This window comes from Venturia canescens, chromosome 11 (genome assembly GCF_019457755.1).
Source record: "Venturia canescens isolate UGA chromosome 11, ASM1945775v1, whole genome shotgun sequence".
Lineage (NCBI taxonomy): Eukaryota > Metazoa > Arthropoda > Insecta > Hymenoptera > Ichneumonidae > Venturia > Venturia canescens.
The window spans coordinates 8,125,367-8,142,350 of record NC_057431.1 but is presented as its reverse complement, the minus strand read 5'-3'; the positions used below and the strand labels follow the sequence as shown (position 1 = coordinate 8,142,350).

Below are 16,984 nucleotides of genomic sequence, written 5' to 3'. Positions count from 1 at the left end.
CACCAACGGCTTTGTTTGGACTCAACGCTTCCATGGCAACCCTCAATTGATTCGTTTACTCGCTCGTGACGTATCCCTCCACGTACAAATATATCCACTTGTCAGATATTTTTATAATTTTCCCTTTTTTTAGACCCCATCAAAAAGGATGACTCGGCTTCACCTGACATCGCAAGATCGTCGATTACTTCATGATTGTAATGGCCCTCGACAGTTCGTTGACTCAAACTTGTTTCGTCTACAATTATTTTTTTTAACAATTTAACGAAAATTATGGTTGCTTGAACATTTTTTCAAATTCAATAAAATCCTTGTCAAATTGATCGTTTTATTTTTGTCTCGTGAATCCAAATTTTCCTCTCGTTGGAACGCAAATTTTTTTACCAATATTCATTGATTCAAACTTTTTTGGTGTGCAATTTTTTTTTTTTTTTTTTTTTTTTTTTACTTATTCAACGAAAATTATCGTTGTTCGAACTTTTGTTGAAATTCACTAAAATCCTCGTGATCGTTTTATTTTCCTCTCGTTGGAAGCCACATTATTTGTTTGGCAGCAATTTTAAAGCTAGTCAACGCGACAAGGATATTTGAAAACGAGGAAAAATGGAGGATTGGAAAAATTGGGCTGACGGGGAATCTCGAAATGTTTTTCGGAATCTTTCGAAAAATATTGTTTCCCCTACATTTGCTGGATCTTCGTAAATGAATTTTTTGCAAAATCTCTCGATTTTCTATCGGAATCTCGTGATATTTTCTCCCTTTTTATGAGCCCGTAAAAAAGTATGCATCAGCATTGTTTTTGCCGGTGAAAAGGATCAAGAGCGAGGGTCCCAGATAGAAATCTCAATGCTTAGGAGCTCCTCGGTCGGTCTTTTACCGCTGGCGATGCAGTCACACGCAATGTCGAAAGAGACACGCGGTGGTACGTTCACGACGCGGTACACGAGCGAATTAATTAATTAATTCCACGAGTGCGTAGGCTCGAGAATTTTTACTCGCGGCTGCGTCTGTTGTGAATTTTAATAGAAATAATCCAATCCATAGAAACTGGAACGCAATTACCGTTTTTTTTTTTTTTTTTTTTTTTATCTTTTATTTTTCTTACGTTTCTTATTTCTCACGGGATATTGCAGCGGACTTAGAAGGGAGAGCGAGCGGTGCGTCGCTCATAGTCGAATTCATATAAATAAGACTCTCGACTCGAGCGAGAATGTTGGTCCAGCTAAACGAGTTTTTCCAGTTATCCAATGAGAATTCGTCTCTCGCGGTTGCCTCGGCGCGGAGCGATCGCATTTTTCCACAAACTCTCATTTTTCTCGATCAATCGCCGCCACGAGACTAATCGATTTTCTGTAGTTCCCCTCCTCCCCGATATCAGCCGATCTAATTGTCAGCAGAAGCGCCTCCGGTGGGGAACAGCGAGTCCATTCCTCAATCACGAAAAAACACGAAGATTCATTTTTTATTGAAAAATCGTTCGAGGGCTCGAGCCGAGATAGAGGTTTTCGAGAGGAAAAGAAAAATGTGGATAAAAGGGACTTGCGGGGGGGAATCGTGGTCGAAAATTAGCCAGGAGGGTGGCCACGATCCACGAGAATCGTATTTTCGAATAATCCCAGTTCAGGGAAGTTCGGGGCAATGAGGGTCGGGGAGCCAAAAATCACTTTTTACGTGTTTCCCCCCCCCAGTCGACGAGCCCCGGGGACTCGCCCCTCGGTTTTTCCACACGCGAGAAAGACTCCGCTCCAGAAAATCCATCGAATTTCAAAGCCCCTGGGAGATCATTGAGTGTGATTCAGTTCGCGCAGGTGTATTCGATAGGTGAAGACAGTGATAAAAGTATGATGAATCGATTGATTTTATTCGAAATAAATTGGTGGGCTAAGACCCTTAATGACGATTGACAAATGTCGGCGAGACTGGGTGGTCGGTGATCATCCTCGTTTAAGGGGCTTTCCGGGCTCAGATGATTGCTCGTTGTCGGGGGCTCGATGATCACTCGGTGGTCGTGGGGGTTGGGGGTGAAGAATGATTTTTCTAGTGGTTTTTAAATAACTCGAAATGAGGGGATTTAGTCGGGCTGTTTTTGGTGGGTTCCGGATGTTGAACCACCCCGGACCTCGTTCGCATGTTGTGGGGGTCGCTTATTGATTCGTTGTTCGTCCTAATATCGTCAGCTCGCGGTTCAAGGGGGTTTTAATGAATTACCAGCCGTGTCCGTGTCCATGGACGGGCTTGACATGGATCTCGGGCTCATGGTAATGCTCAACTCCGATGAGATGAGGATGGGAGACCTTGTTGGCGTGAAGGGGGATCCTCACGACGTGGTTGTGCGCCTCCAGCTTAAGGGGGTGGGGGTGTAGTGGGGGAACAGCCGCGGGCTGAGCAACGTGGAGAACCTGCACGTGCTCGACGTGGTGCTGAAAATAAAATGTCACATTTGTCATTAGCTTGAGCAAAAAGCTTTGATTGTTGTTTTTTTTTTTTTTTTTTAACATCCTTCAAACGAACGTTCTCGAAATAAAATCCAACGAAAAATGAACTTTTTAACCTCCCTCCCTCCCTCCCTCCCTCCCGATTCCTACTCCAACGAAAACTCGCCTCAACGACCCCTTAATTCTCGATTTTCACGCCTCCTTTCGTACTCACGATCGCCTTTGCTCTACACTTTTATCTCCCCCGCACGCTTATCTTTGTTACCAGAGCTCGCTTGCGAATAATCCTGCAAACCTTTTCCTCGTGACACTCGCTCGATTACCTGAGGATAGTGAGGCACGTGAGGCTGCCAGCCTGAACTCGGCCAAGCAGAATGCGGCTGCCAGCCCGAACTCGGCCATCCTCCTTGCCATGGAACCTGAGTGCGTTTTCAACACAATTTAACCTATCTTTTCGTCAGTCTGCTATCGAACGCTACCAGTGAGTTCAAGACTTTTGGTTATTGACACTGATGACTCGACATCGCTCCTGCCATGCCTTTTTAATGCTTTATGAAAGCGAGATGAATCGGTGGGACTCGTTCGGGCCTCCGAATCCTGAACCTTTCGAGGCTTTTGTCGAGCGATTTCTTTCAAGAAATTCTTCACGCTCGATCAGGATTTATCATTCGAAACTCTTTTCACACTTCCCAGGACTGTTTTCCGAGGGTTCGAATAAAATGTTCAGAGAGAAACTGGACGTTAGGATAGATTAAGAAGCGCGATAATGAAACCGGCTTGAGTTGGGAGTCGCGACTTCCGGAGCCCCGAAACCTCACTATTCGAAAGTTCAATATTTCGATGATTAAGTACTAGAAAGCTGGTGATATCGCGGGCGAAATTCACTTGCGAAATATCGATTTACTCGATTTGAGAAATTCCCATCCAGAGGCTTATTATGTCACAGCCCATAAAAAATGAATATCCAATAATTAGTGCGTGTAGGAAATGAAACCGAGTTTGAGCCAACACGCGGAAGTTTCTTCGGCCGAGCCGGTTATTACGGACTATCGATCCCGCTGGGGGAAAAGCGATGGAAAAGTGTGAAAACATCGGGCCGAGTTTAACGATCTTTTTCCAACGACTTTGTCAAGATGTTTATGGTTTTTTGTCTGCCTCGAACCCCGAGACATGCTCTCACGTGAGTTTAGCCTTTGCTGTGAGAGCACGAGGTTATTTATCGCCCTTTTTGTCGACAGTTATTTCGTTAGTTGTGGAATTTTCGAGTGTTAAAAGTAACGCCGATTTCATGTGGATGGTGAGCTTGGAAAATTGGCTTTTTCCAACGAGAACGAAAGCGTCGAACAAATTGGTGCTTTTACTCACGTCGTAACCGGGGAAGGCGCTGACGGCGGCCACGAAGGCGAAGAGAACGATCTGAAATTATTCAATCGACGTTACCAAACGCTCTTACGATTTGACAATAATTTTTTATGCGAATTCAATCGCCATCGACTTTCAATAAAATTGAGCAAAATATTATGACGACATTAGCCAAAAACCTTCGTTCTTCAGGCCCCCGAAATCTTTGTTGCCAAAAAAAACATTAATTAGTAAGGAAATAATCGAGTTCTCGTGAGAGTCAATAAATTTTCGATATTTTCACTCCTCGAGGCGCTTCGTTTCGAAAAAAATGATAATTCAGTTACAAAGTACGGACTTTTATCAACAAATTTTCATTCCCCATGCCCCAAAACCGTTTCGTTACAAATACATAATAAAATTATTATTCCGAAGCCGGAGAAAAACATTTTCGAATAAAATGCCAAGAAAATATAATAAAAAATCACGAATTGACGGAATTTTCGAAATTTTTCCACAAACTTTCACTTCCCAAGGCCCCCGAACGTTTGTCCCCAAAAAAATGATAACTTACTAACGAAATGTCGATTTTTTTCAACAAATTTTCATTCCCCAGGCCCCAAAAACGTTTCGTTACAAAAATACAATAAAATTATCATTCCCAACATAGAGAAGTATATTATTGACTAAAATGCCAAGAAAATATAGTGAAAAATGGTGAATCAATGGAATAAATAATGAAGCGGAGTGCTCCTGGCCGATGTGCGTTGGCTATGCTGGTCAACTTACGAACAGTTTCATGTTGAATTGTTTTTGCTTGTGCGAAAGACAGGGAGCACTACATGATGTAGGGGCAGCGCGGTTAGCTTTTATAGTGGTGCCCTGCCCCAGTAAGTTGCAATATTAGCTATGGGAGGGTTTGGTAGGGTAACGGTAGCTGCCATTACCCACCCGTAACTTGAAATCCATCGGTAGAAAGAGAGAGAGAGGCGGGAATCGAACGCGATTCTACTTAAAAAGTCTTTGCGTGCGTACGTAAGGTGGTAAAACTTCATCGTGTTATACGCGCGACTTTGATACAAGTCATTGAGTTTCCAGTGCTGCATTTGATGTTAGAAAATCCAGGACAAAATCTGCCAAGTTCCTCTTGCGAGGTTCCTGGCGACGATTTGAGTTCCCGGGGGTCCCTGAGACCCTTGACTATTATTTTTCGTTGTTGCGAGGGGGGGGGATTGGAAAGAAAAAGCAGCAAAGATTCAGTCATTCTTCAAGATTCTTTAGCAGTTTGACATTAGTGCTTTTTTCTCTTGCTCTTTCTTTTGATTATTCGAATTTTTTTGTCTTCTCATTTGGACTTTTTTAAGGGGGAGTTCAGTTTAATAGGGAAGAATAGAAGGTACAAAGGAACGAAAATTAGCAGCTTGAAGAATCCTGGGAAGCTTCGAAGTTGTTAATTTCTTAATTCTTAACAGGGAAACGAGTAAATAAATTTAGTGAGAATTTTGAGAGCTTTGAGAGCTTTTTTATATTCGAGGAGATCAATTCGCTGGATCGACCCAAATTTACTGGGTCCAAATTCGTTATTTGAAAAATCTCTGAAAATACTCGTTCAACGAGCCTCGAGAATTCTTGATTTTTCAATAATTCCAAGTGAGTTGTCGGACGAGATAATAAAAATGTAAATTCAGTGCTCAACACTCGAATGATTTATGGGACACTTGGAATAATGCTCGTTGGAGGCTCGAGAGGAAAAGTACAAAGATTCCCTTTCACCGTTACCGGGCAACCCTCAAGGTCCCCAAAGACCCTTAATTCATTTCCAGATTCGAGTTGTTGATCGACCTTCACTCGTAGCTCATTTCCTCGAACCCCAACAAACATTTTCCTCGACAATCGTTCCAACATTTTACTCATCATTTTCGTAGTCGAACGAATTTTCGGTCTGTACTTTCATGGAGGTTTCAGCGAGCTGTCGGTGCAGTCAGTTTTACTGTCAAAGTGGCAATCCGACGCGACGTCTTATTCGACGAAATTCGCGACCACGTTGATTTCCAAGTCCAAATTTGTCCAAGTGTTTTGCCAAAATCATTAAACTTTCAAAGAATTTCTGCAAAAAAGTCATGAAAAATTTCATAAAATAAGGAATTAAGATTAGCGAATGAGAATCAGCGAGATAAGAAGTCGATTAATAAGCTTCACACGTTGCTGACTCTTTATCAAAAGGATGAAGCTACCCCAAGCAGAACGAAAAAAAAGTCTCTCCTTTCGGGGAGGGGCGATCCAAACAGCATTGATTAGTGACGAGACGATCGAATGAATTCGCAACTCGTCCTAATCCTTTGTCAATCCCCTCTCGTGTGCAACATCGAAATCATTCTAAATACGAAATGTACGAGCTAGAAGGAATCACAGAACGAAAAAGAAAAGGGGGAATGGAATAAAAAAACACACTCGATCCTTTTACTCCACCAAGCAATTACGAGGTGTGTCAGTTTCTTGAGGAATAAACGAGAAATTGTGCAATTCGCAGGACTCGCGAGCACTGTTGGCCAATGCCTTAATACTTTTTTTTATTCGATTTTTCTTCTTTTTATCTTTTTCAACGTTGTTTAGACGATCGTTCGCGATTCTACGAGGCGGCAAAAATGAAATGATTTTCTCGTTGTGTTCGGTGGAGGAAGACAAAGTCCGAATTATCGCTGGTAAAAAAATAATCGAGATTTCCGCACTGCGGACGTATGAGCAGTTGTTTTTTTTTTTATTTGATTGACGAAGTTCTCGTCGAATTTACAGCACCAAACTCAACGAGAGGTGTTGACAGGGCTCTGGAAATCTAGAAAATCTTCTCTCGTTTCTTGCCCAAAGTTGAGCTTCGGTTCGTCGATTTTTTCAGAGCTTTTTAAGCAGTTTTTGCACTGCCGGTTTCGGGTTTTTGCTTCTACATTTTTGTCTAATTTCTGTTTCGCGATTTTTCACGAAGAATTTTAGGAAGATCGAGCGGATGAAGGGATCCCGCGGTCGGATGAAACGCGTTCGAAATGAACGCACCTTGGCACGGTTCGAGTTCGATCTCGCCCTGCTTTCGATCATTAGCCATTGCTCGTCCATTGCACGCGGTTTGTGTCCCTCTTTCTAACCATTTTCAGTCAAAATACCGAGGCTCTTTCCATTCACTCGAGCGTTTTTATAACGAAAGATCGTTTCGAGTCGCGTACGCGCGCGATGGCTCGGGAGAGAAAAAGAGTCCGAAACATTGGTCGATTCTCATTGTCCTCGAATTCGATCCCTCTCGCGTTTCAACTTCCTCGCTCGTTCATTTTTGTTTCAAGCGTGCCCGCCGATTGGTCATAATTTTTTCAAAATCGAACAAAAGCGAGAAATCTTTTTGAATTTTTCCAAATTTTCAATTCCACGAAAGCCCAATTATCGCTTTCCACGTCGAATATCGACAACCCTCTGGCAAGTGAGTCAGGCCAAAATTATTCGAAATCGAGTCCTCGAACGAATATATACGACGAAAGCATTATTCGAACGTGGCTGTTAAACTTTTGACGAGAATTTTGATTCCACTCGCGACAACTCAAGCTTAACGACTTTGTTCACATTCCTCTCGAACTCTTGTCGAAGTGGACTCCAATATTTTTTCTCTAATTACCGGCTGCGCCAAGGATAAGCGAAAACGCCCCCGAGCTCGTACGTTCGTTTCTTTGTCTCCGTTTTCGTCGTCGTCGTTACGATTCCATTTTCATTTTCTCCTCTCCTTTTTCTTTCAACAATATTGGTAATTATGTCTGGTTATGCTATGCTTTTTTCTGTCTCTCTTCCCGCTCGCAACGCTCCACGCTTGCGTAACGATTGCGCTGCACCTATATCGACATTTGTATTAATACGAACGCCTTAAAACTCTAGATTTTTAGTGCGAATTGAAACTCCCGAAAAATGGGATTGCAAAGTGTTTGCAGGAAGATTATTTTTGGCGAGGGGGATTCGAAAAAGAAGATAAATAATAAAAATAAAATAATTTAAACGTTTTTTTTTTTAAATACAAATAAACGTTTAAAATACAAATAATTCATTTCCGGCCATCTTCAACCCCGTCCGAGGGGTGGAATCCCATTTTCGAATCCTCCCAACTTCAGGGAATGCCTGAAACGCCTCGTAGGGTTTGAAGAACGAGTAATTTCTATTGCAAGTTTAAATGCAGCCTCTGCAGCCACCGAGACACGGATGTTAAGGCCCATTCCCCTCCCCTGGTCTCTCGTCCTCCATCTCGTTGTTCGTAACTCGGAGAGTTATTGCAAAATTTCCCCCTCCGCGAGGCGAGCCCTCTGGAAAGTTTAACGATTCTCATTATTTTGTAACGCGCTCTTTTTTTCTCTTCTAATTCTTTTTTTCCCCCCGGCGAATTTTCACTCGGTGAGAACGGTTCATTGAAACGTTCAATTTTTATTTCGAGTTTCGGGGTTTTGAGCTGTCTCCCGATCGGTCCAGTCGAAATTGAAATTTTTGAGAATCTCCTCGTTTTTTCATTCGTACGGACTTTTGCATCGGAGCGGCCTCTGCCTCGAGGATTTTCCGATCCATGATTTTTCGGTGGTTTGCACCGGAATTGCCATGTATAAGATTTTCCAATTTTTGGCCGAGTGTTCCTGCTTCCCTTTCCATTCTGTCCCATTCGATTAAAACGCCTCGTTTTTTTCTCAGAGATCGAGTTTTTTTGCCCTTTGACGGCTCGAACCGGCTGTCAGATTGTTTCGTGTCTTTTCGAAGACGAGAATTTGTACTCGCGTGATAAGGCCTTAAGGGGCGGGGAACGTACCGCTCCAGTGAGTACGAGCGAGTATCACCTGTTTGGTGTTGGAGGCTCGACTAATAAGCGGTTCACGCAACACACAACCCACGTGGGTGTGTCATACTCGGAGATAGGGTTGTTTGAAAAATTACGACGCGCTTATTACGCGCGGGTCTTTCTGTGTCGAACGGATTTAGGGATTTGTAAAATCGAAATTAGAATTATTTTTATCCCTGTTAATCGGACCGCGGAAGCTTCGTAGAAAGCCACTGAGAAGGGTCGAGTGAATTCCGTCGTCTGGAGTCAAAGGGCCACAAAATTGGGGGCTTCGGAGCGATTTTTATTAGGAATTTTGAGGTTAGGAGTCGAGGAGCATCGATTTTTTCGAGTTGGAGCTCTAGTCGTGTGCTTTCTGACGAGACCGCCGACGCACCGAGGCTCTACGAGGCTTTTGGAAGCACTTCGAGCCGCGAAGGGGCCCCGGGAACGACGCGGCGGAGCGAAAACGTTCCTAACCTCAATTTCGAATGAGCGCTCACCTGGAGAACGAAGAATGCGATATGTGGGGAACGACTCGATCGAATGGAACGAAAAAAGGTGAGGGAGTGGAGGGAAGTGGCAAAAATGGGGGCACGTTTGCGAAAACCGCTTCGGAGGAATGTTGGTTTAAAATTTTCTGCGGTTTCTCCGCTCCACTCGGTCGGTAAAGCAGACCGTTTGCTTCCAATCGAAGTAATTTTGAGGCTCGTCAACGTTCATCCTTTCATGACTTTTTTCCGAAACGGAAAGTCCCGTACATTTCCGCAGATACGAAACGTTTGAATACGCAACCCCAAAATAGATCATAACGAGAGTCGAAGTGAAAGCGGATACTCGCTGAAACACAAAAACAAACGAAAAAAGGGGATAATAAATGAATAAAAATGCCTTTCTACGCACTGCCATCAAAACGAGTCCAATACACACGTGCATAATTTGCGCAGCAGAGTATGGAAACGTCGCCTATAAAATGCGTATCCAGACTGGACGAGATTTCAGTTAAGTCAAATGAGCCTGGCGGCTCGAGAATCATATTAGCTCGCTCTTGATAACGGCTGAGCAAACGAGGCTGCTTGTAAAGTAGAAACGTTCGTATAAACGGAGTCTCAGTGCTCCAGATACCCGAGCGTTCGACACACCGAGCCAAGGATGGCGATTGCGCGAACACGAGTAATACGCCCCGAGGCTCAAACCACCAATTCCCATATCTGCTCAGCGAGCAGAGCTCGAGTCCTAGTACAAAGTCTCCGATTCGCGCATTCAGACGTCTCGTTGACTGAATCAGAGCCCGCCAAGTACGAGTATTTCACGCCAGAGGGCGCTATACAGGGAGTTCGAAAATTCGATCCAAATTCATGGGGGACCGTTAGATCCGAAGATTCTGAAGAGAAAATTCCTCTTGCACTTTTCTCTCAGACGCACCCTTCCTGAGATATCAACGGAGCGGCGTCGACCAATGAGGTGAAGTGGGCGGGGCAGGCGCACTCTCCGCCCACTCGCTCCATTGGCTGACGCAGTTTTTCACGATTATCTCGACAACGGTGCGTCGTAATGGAAAACGCTTGAGGACTTTTCTCTTCGTTTCGATTACGCGAATCTGAAAAATATGGTGGCAGATAATTTTACCGAAAAAAAAAAACAAGTTTTTTGGGATACGCTGAGTTTTGATTCCGCATCCGGAAGAGAAATTCCTCACTTTTTCTTTCGGGTGCGCCATCGACGAGACAAAAATATTAACCGATGGGCCAGGCGAGAGAGGCAAATTGGGCGGAACCGCGCTCGCCCCGCCCACTTCGATCATTGGCTCGCACACTTTTTCACTGATATCTCAAAAACTATGCGTCTTAGAGAAAAACCCATGAGGACTTTTCGCAACGGAATTTCAAGACACGCGCAGCCCACCACTCTCACATTCAACTCCCAGCACACTCTGTATAAAGCAGCTGACCGAATAGCCGGCAATAAATTAAGTCTCGTGACAATTAATTGCTCAATCACGCAAATTCTAGATCGAATTTTGCAAATAACCGTTGACGTGTTCCGAGAACATTGAGATCAGGGATTTTCAGACTTAATTAAGAAATTTCATTGAAAATTGGAACGGAATATTAATCGCTGTATCGATTGAGATAAAAAGTCGAATAAATCTGAACTCGTATCACACTGATGAACGAAACGAGTCAACAAAATGTGAATTACTCGTCGAACCGATGAAATTACATTGTTTTTGGTTTCCCACTGGAGCTCCCCGCTCCGTCAGCTCTACTCGCAACATCCCTCAGCGTCTTTCGTCATCCTCAGTCTCCATTATTTGAGCCGCTGTTGCAGCAATATATGTAAAAAAGGATCGTCACAGTTCCCATCGTCGAGACGACTATTCTTCGTGATTCCAGCAGCAGCGGAGACTCTAGGCCATAAAAAAAAAGTATCCCGAGCAACAATGGCTGTTTTCTCGCCAAGATTTCCTTAGTCTTTTGTCTCGAAGTAGAAACAACAATAAAAATAAAACTTTTTAAAAATCGGAAAAAATAGAAGGGGCGTGTGGGAGAAATAACTTTATAGAAAGTGTAATGCGCCTCTTTTTCTGCATAATATCTTCAGGAAAGATCTCGAATAAGGAGGTTTCCAATGGATTAAAAGGAACTCGCGCTAAAAATATTCTCTTTGCGCTGAAGAATTTATCTACGAATAAATCGCACACGAGCCTTCTGAAATACCGTTTTTAAGGGGGGGGCACGGAACGTGGCAACATCGTTACCGATCAATCTGACCCAGCTGGCGTTAATAAAGGCTGCAATTATTCTCTCCGGCCTGGCGGGGGGCGGGGCCAACATTTTTCCTCTTGGATGCTCGCCCTCAAAAGTTCACATTCGAGAATAATCGGCTCCGTCTTTAAGGCAGCAAAAATGGCGGCCGAGAAATATCGCGATCGGAAATCTTCTTGGCGACTCGATCTTGATGACGATCACCTCGTCACAGTGAGCCAGAGCCTCGGGCGAATGACTTTGAGAGCTACCAACTCGGGAGATCGAGAGGAAAAATAAGGGAAAGAGACGGAACGCTCGCGCGCTCTTCGCACTCTCTGACTGGGGATTCTCACTCGGATTCTTTTTTTTTCTTCGATAATCCCCAAATCCCGAACATCTTTTTCTGTTACTTCGCTCGATTTTCAAAAAGCATCAAATGCTTCGACTAAAAATTACAAATTTGAGGAAAACATTTCTTTTATCTAAATTCAAAATAACACACGAGCTCAAAGAATTTCGAAATTCATGCGCAATCTTTATTTCAATCGATTCAAACATTTCTCGAATCATTCGCGAGCCGAACATTCGAGTTTTTTTTTCATTAAAAAATCGTTCCGGGGACAAAAATTTGATATTTTTTCGTAAACGAATTAAAAAAACGGGCTTTTCGATCACTTACAAAATCCTCGAATCTTTTTCCCCTTAACCACGTGCTGAGAGTCGTCATTATCAAAAAATTCTCCTAACGACGAGATAAAAATTTCAAAAATTCGAAAAAAACCCGAAAAATCAAAAAAACAATAAAAACACGAGCGTTTTCCCCACCAAAAATTATTGCTCCCAAAACCTTACACACTTTTTCGTTAATCACTAGCATCGAAATAAAAGTCCTTTTCCAGTCCCATATCGAGCATAATCACATGCATTATTGTTGGGAAGTAATCGATCCCGGGCACGCGACCGGGGAAATCTCGGCTTTTGCCAATTTCTTGAGAGATTTGTTTCGACCTGTTACGGCAATGGACATCAGGAATTACGAACGTAGCCGCTTCAACGAGCGCGTGTTCGAGCACACATTTTCGAATGGATTCGCAAACGCTAATTTTAAATCATTATACTCACAGAGGCCATATTATTTTCGTATCTATATATTTATAAGTACTTATATCTATATTTGTGCATTGAGTATAAGTGCTTCGATATTACGAGCGAGCGAAGGCACTTTTCCTTGCGAAAGCTATATGCCGGCCTGCCTTAATTTCCCGGAAGAAAACTAAGAGAGTGGAACTCACTTGGAGTTTGCCGTAACACTCGCCAACATTATATTTTATAATTCTCAATGAAATTTTTTTTAAGAGCCGAGAGAGAACGTGCGTAATACTTCGATGATGTATGCAATTTTATTGAAAAATAAAAAATAAAAAACAAAAAACATTTATACTGAGATGAATTTTTATTTTTTATTTGGCGAGTTTCCATTTTTTTTTTTTTTTTTTTTTTACATCATTTTTTATGGTTGGATTCTCAAACTAAAGAAAGATTTGGTGCTCAATATTCACTGGATTTATAAAATAAATAAATTTTCATTCGTATCAATTTTTTGAGTTGGAAAGTTTCATTGAATTTCAATTTTTTATCGCTGCATCGTTGCATGCTTGAAATACCAATGATGTAAGAAAATTTTATTGGAAATTAAAAAAAAAAAAATTTAATCCTTGCTTTGATTAATCGTTATAATTTTAAAAATCTCAATTTTCAATAAAATGTTTGTTTATAAATTTTGTTTTGTATTTAGATATCAACAATTGGAGTATCGACAATGAGTAAAAAATTCGAATGAAAATTACTATTCCGAGGAGAATGATTTCTAATTATTTATTTATTTACTAACCAAATGCTATTTTTTCATTAAATTCAATAATTTTTTTGATCATTTGCCATCCTGATTTCGATCGGGGAAGCAAAAATCAATGGAAGGTTCATTGATTTATTATAATTATTTAAAAGATGAAACTTTCATTGATTTATTAATTAGAAATCATTTTTCAGTGCCTGGATTCAGTGCATGGAACTTTATTAAGTATTCAAAAAAATGGGTTGAAATAAAATGAATAATAAAAAAAATTAAGTTGAAAATAAAAGTTTATCATTGAAAAAAAATTGATAGAAAATTTTGAAAAATTTAATATAATGAAAACATTCGAAATTAAAGAGGTAAAAACGGTCCCAATATTTTTAGTCGTTAAAATAATAATCGAAAATTTTTTTTATTCAAATTTTGTTTACGAATTATTTATATATAAATAATTAATTAATTAATTAAATGAATTTATAACAAATATTATGGCTTTTAATTAGTATTACTTCATTCCCTTTCATTCAACATTGCGATTTCATAACTTTCCATTGTTAATAAATCTTAGCGATAATTTCTCTTCGTAGGAGCATTTTCCACCGGAGGTTTTGCAAAAAAAAAACATACAAAGCGATTTATGAGCCGTCAGATGGATTTTCAAGATATCAATAAAACGTGTTGACTCACCGCACACGTTCTATTTAGTTATATTGCTAAATCAATTTTTCCTGATTTCTTCTTTCTTTTATTGTTTCTTACACAGAACAATGGGTTCGCTTGGTTATGAAAAAAAATTTATTAGCATTTTTCGAACGGTGTGGATTACGGTGCAAGCATATCTTTCGGTGGTTGATCGTTTGTTTCCTCTTTATTTACACAGTAAAACGAGAATATCTGTCGATTAATCACTTTTTTAGTTACGATTCTATTGCAATTCGTTTCCTTTCCTAACGAACTTTATTAATGAAATATTTTTTAGTTTGGGAGTTTCCGAAAATGCGATACAGTGGCGTCGGTTGACGGATGCAATATGAACTCATTTTTCGTACTTATACCGGGTGAGTTTGACGATTTTATCGACCGAACTCGACCCGGTGTTGAACGCGTTCCGAGAGTTTCGTGCGAGTTTTGAGGTTGTCCTCACGACACTTACGCGTTTACTCTTTTCGTCGGTGTTCGTCAAACAAATATTATAAACTAGAAAAAATGAGTTCGCTTCTAGTGCCGGAAATTCCAGCGCCTGGATTTTCTTTCGACCTTTGTCAAAGGTACGTCAAATTTCGAAAGTATTAGAAATTATTCAGACTAATCCGACATCGATTTTTGACTTGTAATTCTCGTCACATAACCTCGAAATACAATAATGCTGTGTCACTTTTACCGAATTATTACGTTTTTATCGTCGAAAAATACAGCTATTAATACCAAAAAATCAGTTATCAAGACTCTGTTTCCTTTGTTTACAAAACGCCCCGAAAATTTTCAAAAATCTATAAAAATGTGTCAGAAAAATCAAATAAAATCAATTGAATGTGCGACTGTGATGCCTAACTCAATCATTCCGTTTTCTTCAAACTTTTATAAACATTCATGCATCTATCGAACTGGCAATTAGTTTGTCATTGAAAAATAAAATTGAAACTCGTTTTTGCCAGCTGGCATTCACCATGGAGGATTCCTGAGAATTAGTGATTTTTTCACTGTATTTTATTCTATTTCAGAAATGACTTGCTCGCCAAAAAAGGATTCCCCGCACCGAAAGCTCAAAAAACTGGTACAACAATTGTTGGCATAATCTACAAGGACGGAGTAATTTTAGGTGCTGATACAAGAGCTACAGAGGATACTATCGTTTCTGACAAGAATTGTAGCAAAATCCACTTTCTCGCTCCCAATATTTAGTAAGGTTTTACTTTTACTAGTTGAAATTTTGTTTTTGCCAGTTTTCTTTTATATCTTTTGAATCTTGTCATTTTCTACTGGAAATTTGTGTCTCTTGCATTTGTTTTTTTTGCAATTTATATCATTTTCATCGATAAATGTGATAACGCTATTCGTTATTCTGATTGAAATTTGATTTTTGTCAAAGTTGCTGCGGAGCTGGTACAGCAGCCGATACAGAAATGACGACACAAATGATTGCGAGCCAACTGGAACTCCATCGCTTGAATACCGGACGCGTCGTTCCTGTTTCAACGGCCAATATGATGCTGAAACAATTGCTGTTCCGTCATCAAGGACACATCGGAGCTGCTCTGATCGTCGGAGGCACCGATATCAACGGGTCTCATCTCTATTCCATTTTTCCGCACGGTTCCTCAGAGAAATTCCATTACACGACGATGGGCTCTGGTTCCCTTGCAGCTATGGCAGTTTTTGAAAGCAGATGGAAACCCAACATGACCGTGAGTTTTATATCCATAATTCCCACAGTTTCTTTGCATTTCATGAAAGTTTGGAAAACGATGTCGAGCTATTTGGAAGAATGAAAAATTTTTATAAACTCCTAATGAAAATTTGGAATTTCATGGTAATTCACAGAATTCATTTGTTAATAAGTTAGGATGTATGAATATAGGTAATAAAATTGAAAAATATGAACTCTGCGAATAAAAAATTTGCTAACTGAAGTAAACTAATGTGGGGAAAAAACATTTTTGCTCGCAGGAGGAAGAAGGCAAGTGTTTGGTGGCGGATGCGATCCGTGCTGGTGTATTCAACGATCTTGGTTCCGGTTCAAACGTCGATCTTTGCGTAATTCGAAAAACAGAAATTCGTGGAGTCGATTTCGACACGCGAGCGGTCGATTATCTGCGTCCTTACGACGAAGCGAATGTCAAGGGAAAAAGGTTGGGTTCTTATCGTTACAATCGTGGCACGACGGCTGTTCTTACGAAAGAAGTGCGTCCAATAATCGTCGAGGAGGAGACGGTTCGTAAAATCGAACTGGAGTCGATGGACACGTCGTCGTAAACAAAATTTCCCTAGTTCGTGGGCATCCAATCTTTTTTTAATGATTCATTTCTGCTAATTATTCATTGTTCTTTTTCAGTGAATTTAATAATAAAGTGATATTCGGTAAAAATATTTAGTTTCAATATTTTTCGATTGAAAAAATCCATCAGTTGTGTCAGTACGAAAGAAGTATCTGAACAGCAAATTCATGTTTTCCTTGGATCTCCTCAACAGATTAAGGAAAAACAAAAACTTCTTTCCTGATGAAAGAATAACAAGTAATTCGTTTACTTACAAAAATATTTCAATGTCACAATTTTTCGATCTTTTTTTCAACACTTTTTTTTCCATCTCCTGCTCATAGTTGTTTTTACGGGGTAGTAGAGTAATGCTCGTTATCGATTTTCTTGGATAACGTGCTGGAACATAAGTTCCAAGAATCTGTCGACAATTAACCAAAGTAACAATATTGTAATTTTGTCATTCCATATTGATGAAAAATAAAAAGCGAACCTTAATGCTCTTGAGTGCCAGGAACGAATATAGAAAATACGACGGTGAGAACTTTTCTTTCGGTTAGAATCGCCGTATAGAAAGGTCCACAATTTCAACTAAATTACTTGCCATGACTTCAGAATTTAGTGCTCATTTGAAGGAAATAGAATTCCCCCCAAAGTCGCTGCTCGGACTGGCCTATGGGGAATTTCTTTGCCGGAATCATGAAATTTTTTTTACAAATTTTTCTCAAAAAAACTACTGAAATGATATCATATTTTTCATACTTGGCGTTATTTTTTCCACTTTTAAAAAGCTTTTGTTG

General features: G+C 40.6%; 2 protein-coding genes across 2 annotated transcripts; one reads left to right on the top strand and one right to left on the bottom strand.

The window, feature by feature from the left end:
- Positions 1 to 1,840: 1,840 nt before the first annotated feature.
- On the bottom strand, positions 1,841 to 4,615 carry LOC122417930 (uncharacterized). The gene is made up of 3 exons (XM_043431861.1): positions 4,566 to 4,615; positions 3,801 to 3,851; positions 1,841 to 2,420 (listed from the first exon to the last, which is right to left on the bottom strand). The coding sequence occupies exons 1-3, from the start codon at positions 4,575 to 4,577 to the stop codon at positions 2,205 to 2,207; spliced, it is 279 nt and encodes a 92-aa protein (XP_043287796.1). The 5' UTR covers positions 4,578 to 4,615; the 3' UTR covers positions 1,841 to 2,204.
- Positions 4,616 to 14,319: 9,704 nt separating this feature from the next.
- On the top strand, positions 14,320 to 16,296 carry Prosbeta2 (Proteasome beta2 subunit). Its single transcript, XM_043431773.1, has 4 exons — positions 14,320 to 14,477; positions 14,931 to 15,110; positions 15,299 to 15,614; positions 15,877 to 16,296. Exons 1-4 carry the CDS (start codon positions 14,416 to 14,418, stop codon positions 16,180 to 16,182), a joined length of 864 nt encoding a protein of 287 aa, XP_043287708.1. The 5' UTR covers positions 14,320 to 14,415; the 3' UTR covers positions 16,183 to 16,296.
- The last annotated feature ends 688 nt before the right edge of the window (positions 16,297 to 16,984 follow it).

What these genes read in the sequence shown, in the direction of transcription:
- LOC122417930 (XM_043431861.1), bottom strand. An exon ending in GCGCCTTCCCCGGTTACGAC is followed by an intron (nt 2,421 to 3,800) that starts GTGAGTAAAAGC and finishes TTTTATTTTCAG; the next exon opens with CACCACGTCGAGCACGTGCA.
- Prosbeta2 (XM_043431773.1), top strand. Translation starts at nt 14,416, where the DNA reads ATGAGTTCGCTTCTAGTGCCGGAAATTCCAGCGCCTGGATTTTCTTTC. An exon ending in TTTCTCGCTCCCAATATTTA is followed by an intron (nt 15,111 to 15,298) that starts GTAAGGTTTTAC and finishes TTTTTGTCAAAG; the next exon opens with TTGCTGCGGAGCTGGTACAG. An exon ending in GATGGAAACCCAACATGACC is followed by an intron (nt 15,615 to 15,876) that starts GTGAGTTTTATA and finishes TTTTGCTCGCAG; the next exon opens with GAGGAAGAAGGCAAGTGTTT.